The sequence below is a fragment of the Ipomoea triloba genome, chromosome 3, assembly GCF_003576645.1.
Source record: "Ipomoea triloba cultivar NCNSP0323 chromosome 3, ASM357664v1".
Taxonomy (NCBI): Eukaryota; Viridiplantae; Streptophyta; class Magnoliopsida; order Solanales; family Convolvulaceae; genus Ipomoea; species Ipomoea triloba.
The window spans coordinates 16,804,717-16,813,985 of record NC_044918.1 but is presented as its reverse complement, the minus strand read 5'-3'; the positions used below and the strand labels follow the sequence as shown (position 1 = coordinate 16,813,985).

Genomic DNA, 9,269 nt, shown 5'->3' with positions numbered 1-9,269 from the left:
TCTCTACCCATTATTTTTCTAATTCATATTTTCACCCCCTACACATTTGAAAATGTCCATGTTATACCCCTACTCTTTTCTTAAAAATCTCCATTACCCCATATTAATTTTCCTATTTTCTCATTTATGATCAAAATACTCACTTCTTTTATTTCTACACTGGGTAAACACTGCCTTATGATCTTAGTCGGTAAAGGACCATAAGGAGATAAACCAGTTAGCTCAGCTAATAGTTCGCTCATATTGAGAGTTAAACTTGAAATATTGTAATTATCAAGCTAACAACTCGACCAATTTGGTTGGAGTTGTCACCGTGATTAGTATACTTCTAATAAGTAAAATTGTTGTTACTTATTTTGATTTTATTATAAGAAGAAATTGAAGAGAATAAAAATTATGACCCAGTTTTCTTGATCAATTAGAGTATGTCATGTCAACATGAAGTAAGAAATAAAATAAAAAGTGAGGGTCAGGGACTTAGGGTAATATTACACGTACTAAATATTGTAACCGTCTCCCCTCTTTATTTCAAACTTCTAACTTTTCCCCCTAAAATTTGAAATTTTGCACTTTCTACCCTTCACTACTTTTCTTCAAAATCCTTTCGACTCCGATCCACCCCTCTATTTCTCTCTCTCTCTCTGTGGGATGTTCATATTTCCATTTTACAGTGCAACAATAGTGGAAACCTCCCTCCAAATCTCATACTTTTCAAATCCTTTAACCAAACCACCAACCCTAAAAGGGTACCTTTCCCAGCCAGCTTATCAAATTAAAGAATTTAATTGAACCAAGTCTTTATGCTAAATACAATTCTAATATTCTTCTTTAATTTCTTCCATCACATATATACATACATGAATATGTCTCCATTGTTGATACAGATAATGTTCACATGTGGCACCAGAAAAAGGCTACCACTTGGTAAAGTCTATATGCATATTAGGAGAAATTGATTGTTATATACATATATATATATTGTATGGTCTAAAGCTTCCAGAAAGATACCATGCATTATGCTTAGCAGCAGAAGGAGCTTGAGAAAACACTTCCTTCTTCCATGGACTCCATCTTCCTCCTTGAAGAAGGTGACAGAATTGCTTTTCTTTTTCATCGGATAATGCAGTCCTTTGGGTGCACTTACATTTGCCTCTGGTCCTATTTGCCCCACCCATCCAAGTATGCTCTTATATCAGAGACATTAACCATCTGTTTTTTTTTTTTTGTGTGTGGCATTATATTGCATTGATTGATTGCTTAGGTTTCAAATGTTGTTATGATAGCAGCTATTTGGTGTCTGTGGATGGACTGTTCAGTGGCGAAAACAGCGTCGCCAGGCGGCTTTTCGAGGAGTACAGACACTCATCACCACTTCTATTCCATGAAGGGTACAGAAATATATGGTTTTCATGCAGATTGCAGATGAATGGTAGTTTTGTTTTGTGCTGAAGTTTGTGTTTTTTGGTTGGTTTGTTGGGGTTTTAGGCGCATTCCGGGATATGCATTCAAGAACAATCTCCCTTACCTGGAGCTGCTGTTCCCAGCTCTTGAAAGACTTGCTTCCAATGAAGTGCAGAAGCAGTTCTACAGGGTAATTAATTCAAGTTCAATTCTGAGATTCTGCAACTTTTTTAGACCAAAAAACAAAAATCAGTTTTCTGTTTCAATTTCAATTACCACCATGATGATGATGATGATCAAATGTTTTGTTTTTCTGTGGGTGATGCAGGAAGCAGGAATAAAGGTCTGTTGCAGATTCATGCATTTCAAGAATCTTATGTTCATTCATCTTTCCTTATTAAACAACTCTGTTTTTTTTTCAATCCTGTCCGGCCAGAGTGTGGGATTTTTTACTGATTAAAGAAATCTAATTTTTTTTTTAATCCTGTCTGGTCAAGGTGAGGGTTTCGAGTTTTGTGGGCAAAGAAATCTGATTTTGTTCTGTTGCTTTGTAGACAGCTATTTTTATGGGATGTGGAGCAGGAGAGATTGAGCTTGGGTTGTCTTCTGTCCCACAGGTAAGACAACATTGGTTGTTAGACATCCGTAACAAACATAAATATATAATTTAATTTATAATCATAATTCTATATATTTGAGTGTTAGAGACTCTCAATTCTCTAAGTCAAATTCTGAATTAGGCTAACATGGAGATGGAGATGAAGAATATATTCCCAGAAGATTTCTTCAGACAAGCAGCAGCAACAGCATCATCACTCCCAGTCCCAGTCCCAGCAATAGGCCTTCCAAGCCCTCAACTTCAACCCGACCCGAATCGCCCATCTTCTTCTTCATCATCACTCAGATCACTGTCCATAGACAGCCCGGAATCCCTTCTGTTCGGCGTAGCAGCCGCCACTTCTTACGCTGCCGCAGCTGAGCCGCCGCTGAGAGAGGTGTTTTCCGATCAGAGGGGGATTATGCCGCCTGTGACATCACCTATGAGCCATATCAGAGGCGCCGCCATTGATTTCCCGTCAATGCAGAGCGAAGATGCCGCCATAACCAGAGCTTATTTAGCTGTCATTTCTTCTTCTTCTTGTTCTTCCCCTTCTTCTTCTCTTCGTCCCCAAGGAAGTTTCCAGAAGCCCACCGCTTTCAGAAGGTATAATTGAAGCATATGCTCCATTTAACATGTTTTAGTTCTGATATTAAATTGAAACATGTGTTTCATAGGCTAAGCTAATAATTAGACTGCACATTTATATTTATATGTTACATGCCCAACAGGTATAACATGGCGGCTCAGCCGGTGGGTGCAAGGGGGATCATAATGAAGAAACAAACCGTTCTGAAAAGATCATTCGAGTTTTTCAGAAACCTGAGCTTGATGAGACGCCAGGAACTAGTCCGCACCACCCGCCCCACCATCACGCAAGTTCATCATATGATTTCTGAGCGAAAACGTCGCGAAAAGCTCAATGAAAGCTTCCAACACCTCAGATCACTCCTCCCTCCTGGAACTAAGGTAATATAACTTTATTTTCTTATACTTGCAGAGCATAACAGAACAATTAATTTCATTGTCACGTTTCAATAACAGAATATTGAACTCAGCTTTTCGGCGAACTTAAACGAATTCATAATGTTTTTTTTTTTATTTGCAGAAAGATAAAGCGTCAGTTCTTAGCATCACGACAGAGCAGTTATCTGCTCTTAAGGCTAAAGTGGAAGAGCTGAGCAGAAAGAACCAAATGTTGGAAGCAGAGGTGGCGAAGGGGGCGAAAGCGGCGGCGGAGGAGGAGGAGGACGGCGGCGGAAGGGTGGACGTCCGGCTAACGGACGCCGGCGAGTCGACGTCGGAGGATAACAGAGTGGTGGACTTGCAGGTGACAGTGAGGGGGGAGAATGGGATCTTAGAATTGGTAATGAGATTGTTGGAGTTCTTGAAACAGGTTGAGAATGTAAGATTGATCTCTGTTGAAGCTAACACCAGATCCAATTCTGTTAATCGTATAATCTTGAGACTCGTAATTCAGGTATGTATAAATTATAATGTTTTTTTTTTTTTAATTTACTTTCAAATGTTATTTCTAGGGGAAGAGAAAGAGAAAAAAATTAGAAAATCATCTTTTTGGACAGACCATTGTAATTCAATTTTTATTTTCTTTTATTATTTCTCTAAAATTAAAGTTTCCAATGTGAATTTATTCCGTTCCTGATTCATCAAACTATAATAGTATTTTCGCTTCTAATTCTTGACTATCAATTAGACCACTTTAGGTCTCTCAACATTTTCAAATTAACTAGATTCATTTCAAAATGTTTGAAATGCTCTCATATGGAAACATGGGGGTTTGGTGAGAGTGGGAAATTTTAAAAATTTTGGATTAAATTTGATTAATTTGAAAAAAGACTGAATTGATAATCTATGAATAAAAGTAAGAGTGTCACCAGAATTAAAGGTCTAAAAATGATATTATTTCTACGAACTTTAATGAATTACGTACTACATGTATCAACTTCAATTAATCTTAAATTATATAGAAATGTTAATAAGAAAACATTAATAAGACAATAGAACAGAACCCTAAAATGAAATTTTATGTTTTGATCACTTTTGATGAATAGATTTTTTTAAAAAAAACTGCTAAATATATAATAGTTTTTAACAAAAATATAATACCTTTTTTTAGTTTTTAAAATAAAATATAATACCTTTTTTTAAGTTATTATTTTTCAGCAGAAAATCTTACAATTTTTTTTACTAATATTCTTCCATGAACAAGTAATACTTTTCAACGAAAATATGATACGAGTACTAATGTATTATTTATTGAAATTTATCTCATGTGAGATGACAGCATACACATTTTTTAGAACTTCATAAAGGTAAACAAACTAAGGGTGTGTATGGTTCAAACATTAGAAGCGAAATGCTAATGGGAATCAAGTAGTAATGGGTTGAAGTAGAATAAGTCACCTTGTTTGGTAGTAAGTAGGAATTGGGATCAAAATAAATATATAAATAATTAATTCATTAAATAAATAATAAATATACAAAAATAATACACACACACATATATGTGTATTTATATTAAAATTCTATATTTAATTTAATGCATGAACAATAATCTTTTTCTCTTTTCTTTTTTTTCATTTTTTCTCCCTTACTTTTGATTCAATTATTCAAAAGTATAGGAATAAAAAGGTAATTAGTTTTGTAATTAGTAAAGGATTTGATTCTAATAGTAGGATAACAAAAGTAGACAAATAAACATGATAATAAACATCAAAATTTATAATAGGGTGCAAAAGTTTCCAATCAAACACACTCTAAGTTTTTACGTGTCAATAAAAATGTGTCTTGTAAAAAAAATATTTTTTGATACTGCATCAAATATATTTATCATTAAGAGACTAATCTAGATTCGAACATAATTGTATTAATTATATTTCAATATAAATGTAAATATTAAGGACTTTTCATTTTTGTAATAATAATAATAAGGCCGGGTGGCAATAAGAATACAAAAATAGGATAATAAATAATGATTATTTGATTTACAATAGATTTGTTTTTGTTTTTTGTTTTTTGTTTTTTTTGGTTGAAACAATTGATTTACAATAGATATGTATTATTAATTTGTTGTATTTGTTTTTTTCTCCACCAGGGAGGCGATTTGAACGAATCGGATTTCCTGGAAGCAGTGAGAAGGGTTGTTGGTGACTTGGCATAGGGAAAGCTGCCAACACTTGTCAAACTATCATAGGCTCAATTTTGTTAATCTAATGACCACATAGAAATCATATCATTGTATAACTTTAGATTTTGCACAATTTTGGTAGAGAAAGTTCAAAAAATAGGTACTCATTTTAATACATATATATATTTCACTTGTTTTAGACTTTTAGTCATTATGCAACTTGTAATACATTACATTACCTTTTATATTTATTAATCAATCATTTAGGAACCACCTAAGCAGTTACTCTTTAATTGGGACGTTTGAAAAAGTTTAGGGGATATGACCAATCAGTGATGGTGAAGAGCTATTGTGCGCAAAAATGTACAAACGATGTCTCGATGGGGAACCAACCACTAATAAATACTTGGGTTATAAAAATTGGAAATAAAAAAAAAAAAAACATGTTTAGTCATTCAGTTATACCCGTAGTACAAACTCAATTAGTCCATGAGTTATATGGGTGACTATCTTTAATTCCTAAGTTATGCACAAAGTGACGGTTTTAGTCTTTTGAGGATTGTTTTTACTACCAATCTATCACTTAATAGAGTGGTTAATTTAATCATTCAAGAACTAAAATTGTCACTCCATGCATAACTTATAGGGATTAAAAATGGCCACGCATATAACACATTGACTAAGTCTGTACTACGGGTATATAGAGGAAAAGAAATACAATTTTAATTATGTGCCATCATCATATGCAACTTGTAATTTCATTTGTTCATTAAATATTTATAAATTAATCGACTTATCATCAATCAATCATACAAAATCATGTTCCATACTCTACCTTTCTTTAAATCAACTTTTTCATATTAATTTTCTAAACCAATGAACAATCAATGACTAACAAAAAGAGATTAGTCTGGGTCTCTGGGCTATGTGATCCAAGAATTGGATGTTGCCGTTGTTGACCAAACAGTTCAAAATTATGGATCAAACTATCAACGTGAAAGAGCATATATAGCACTAGATGTTGTCGTAACACAAGATTTTCTTAGTAGGATTTTTTTATTTGTAATTTATTACACAAAAATGAAGTTTACTCAGTGTGGACTCTTACGTAATAACTATGATTTCTATCGTCATCCGAAATAAATAAATAAATAAATAAACCTACAAAAATGCATTTGGAAAGATGGTCTAATGTCAATAAAATCAAACTACTTTTATTTTATTTTACTTTTTTGTTTTGTTTTGATCATTTTTGTCTATTTATGTTCAAACTCTTGTGTCCACCTAACCAAAGTAGCTATCAAGCGATGAGAGCTTATACTAAATAAATCTATTTATAATTTCAAAAAGTTTACATTGTGGAATTATAAGGAAATCAACCACTAAAAACAAAAAGAAAAGCATCATTCTTATTAATCGACTAATATTTTTATTTTCATACAAATGTTATCACTCTTTTTGGTTTTATAGTCACTTCCTTACCCCAATGACGGCAAGTTGGGTAGCCGTGCACTTAACCTAAACTCAATTACCTATGTCACTATCCTAAATAATCTATTTTATAATTAGAGGAAGTTTTACATTACCAAATAATAAAAATTTCAATCATTACTCATTCTCATTTTATTTGTTTGGTTCAGTTAACGAAGCTTAACTGAAATTATTTTTTAATTCAATTTTTCATAATATTAAGTTTAGTATCAATATATAAAATTTGTATATTTAAAAACTACATTAAAATTATTATTAATATAAAATGCGAAATTTACTCAGTGTACACTCTCAGAGTCTCAGTAGTATTTACAAGTTCTACTCATCACCCAAAAAAAGGTATAAATAAAATAACAATTTTAATTTTACTATTTACAAAAATCTCACCACTTCATTATATTCATATTTGATAATAGTCAACTATTTTATTGTAAATTTATTTATTTTTTTAAATTAGGCTTTAGTTTTGTGTGGAAACATTTTCACGTCATCACTTAATTGGGAGGTGATTATTTTCCCCCCTCTTTTATAGTTTTTATTGACCATTAGAGGAATTCAAAGATGGTATAGACGACGGTTTTGACTAGTATCATCCCAATATAATGTATCACTCAATCACATTCAAAACCATTCGTCTCTTATTGTTTAATCATCCGACTATTATGCTCCCAAAAATTGGACCATCAAGAAATCTCAGGTGTGAATGTGTATCATAAAAAATTATAAAGTATATTTAAAAATGGGCGCAATTATGATGTGTAAAAGTAAAATTTAAGAACAAGTATAATTTATAATTTTGCATTGTATATTTTTTAATTACACTTTTATATATCGTGTAGTGTATTTTTATGTTCGAATTTGAACGCCCATTCTCAAATGATTATGCCCTTATATAGTATTTTTTTTACTTTTTTTTATGGGTAGTATTATAAAAACTTAATTATTTTTAATGAAGTAGTAATAGGTTATATCATGTGCCATGGGAATAAGTATTCCCAAGGGAATAGATGATTCTATGAAATTTTATTTTGTGGTATGTAAAATAAACCAAACAATGGAACATTGTGTAAAAAATAGTATATACTAGTACTAGCAGTATACTACAAGGGGCTCAATGTTTAGATTTATTTAGAAGATATAAGAGGTTAAAAAATTAAAATATCCTTATTAAAAAATGATTACACAAACAATTAAGTGATAGAAATATTGTGAACATAGAGTTCTAAAATTGTGAACATGAATCGAGTCCACATTGTAAGGTGGATCCAGGTCCATAGCATAATTTGTCATTTTGCTCCATGTCTTTTTTCTTGACAATAAAAATGAATACCTCACTTAGGCTAACACTTTCGCAGTAAAGTGGGTCCCCGAGATCCAATCATTATATCGTGGACCAGGGTCCACAGTACATCCAAAACGACGTCGTTTCGATGTTAGTGGACACAGACGCGAATGACTCCAGGAAATTCATTATCTATAATACACATAATCCTTATCTAGAATACACAGAACGTTTGCCTAGAATACACAGAACGTTTGCCCAGAATATTAACACAAAATATAAAGAACTCATCCTCCTAACATTCGAATGCACAAACACATCACAATCTGTGTTAATAACATGAATACACATAATATTGACACAAAATACACAAAACTCATCCTCCTAAACATTCGAATGCACAAACACATCACAACATGTGTTACTAACATGAATACACAGAACGGTTGCCTAGAATACATAGAATGATTGCCTGTAATACGCAGAACGATTACCTAAAATACACATAACTTATCTCCTAACATTTTGGTACGGGGTGCACAATGCATTGTGCACCGTGATCCACGATATAAATTGACCCCGAGATCCTAGGTCATCATCGAATAGTAATTTGCAAAACAATTGGATTGTTAAAACATTAAAAAGAAACGGGAAAAAAAATGAAATAGTGAAGTTTCACGTGATTCGGGTTATTATATGATAATCTAAATTCAATGTTAGCTTTTTTACTTTTCCTATAATTTATTATGAATTGCTGACCACAAAACCTCAGCCAGAAAAGAACTGAAGTACGATGTATTTGTAGTTGGAGCGGCGTGCGGAAATTTTGTGGTCCTCGTACCTCGATTATAATTTGTTTTTAGTCATTAAAATAATAATTTAATTATTTTTATTTCTCAACTTTTTAAAGTGACCAAATTTGATTTGGATTATCTAAAATATTCTCGTGCAAATTTCACAAATGAGAAAGTATTTTGGATATTTTGTACTAAATTTGATTAATTTTTTAAAAAAAATAGATGACCCAAAATGACCAAATTAATGATTGAATATGAAAGTATTGATATAGTCAAAAAAGGAAAAAAGTATAATTAATTCATGTGGCTTTGATGCCTCAGTGGCCAGAGGAAATGAGGGCGAAGCACCCCAAGAATGAGACATTTTACATGATACCCAAACATCACTTATTTGGTTGGAAATAGTTTATTACTAGTACATTTTTTTTTCATGTTTCACTAACCTAATTTTTTTGATTTAATGATTAAATTAAGTAAATCGAAGTAGAAGAGTTATACATCAATAGTTCAATACCATAACAAATGAGAGAAACTGTCATAGCTATGAGAAAA

The 9,269-nt window shown here is 32.1% G+C and overlaps 1 protein-coding gene across 2 annotated transcripts; it reads left to right on the top strand.

The window, feature by feature from the left end:
• Positions 1-706: 706 nt before the first annotated feature.
• On the top strand, positions 707-5,420 carry LOC116012526 (putative transcription factor bHLH041). Of its 2 annotated transcripts, none has more exons than XM_031252085.1 (9): positions 707-1,179; positions 1,287-1,388; positions 1,486-1,591; positions 1,730-1,744; positions 1,956-2,018; positions 2,142-2,605; positions 2,731-2,968; positions 3,108-3,479; positions 5,115-5,420. In XM_031252085.1, exons 1-9 carry the CDS (start codon positions 1,061-1,063, stop codon positions 5,178-5,180), a joined length of 1,545 nt encoding a protein of 514 aa, XP_031107945.1. In that variant the 5' UTR covers positions 707-1,060; the 3' UTR covers positions 5,181-5,420. The 2 variants fall into 2 exon arrangements, with proteins under 2 accessions (XP_031107945.1, XP_031107944.1); XM_031252084.1 differs by having other exon boundaries at positions 1,284-1,388.
• Positions 5,421-9,269: the final 3,849 nt, after the last annotated feature.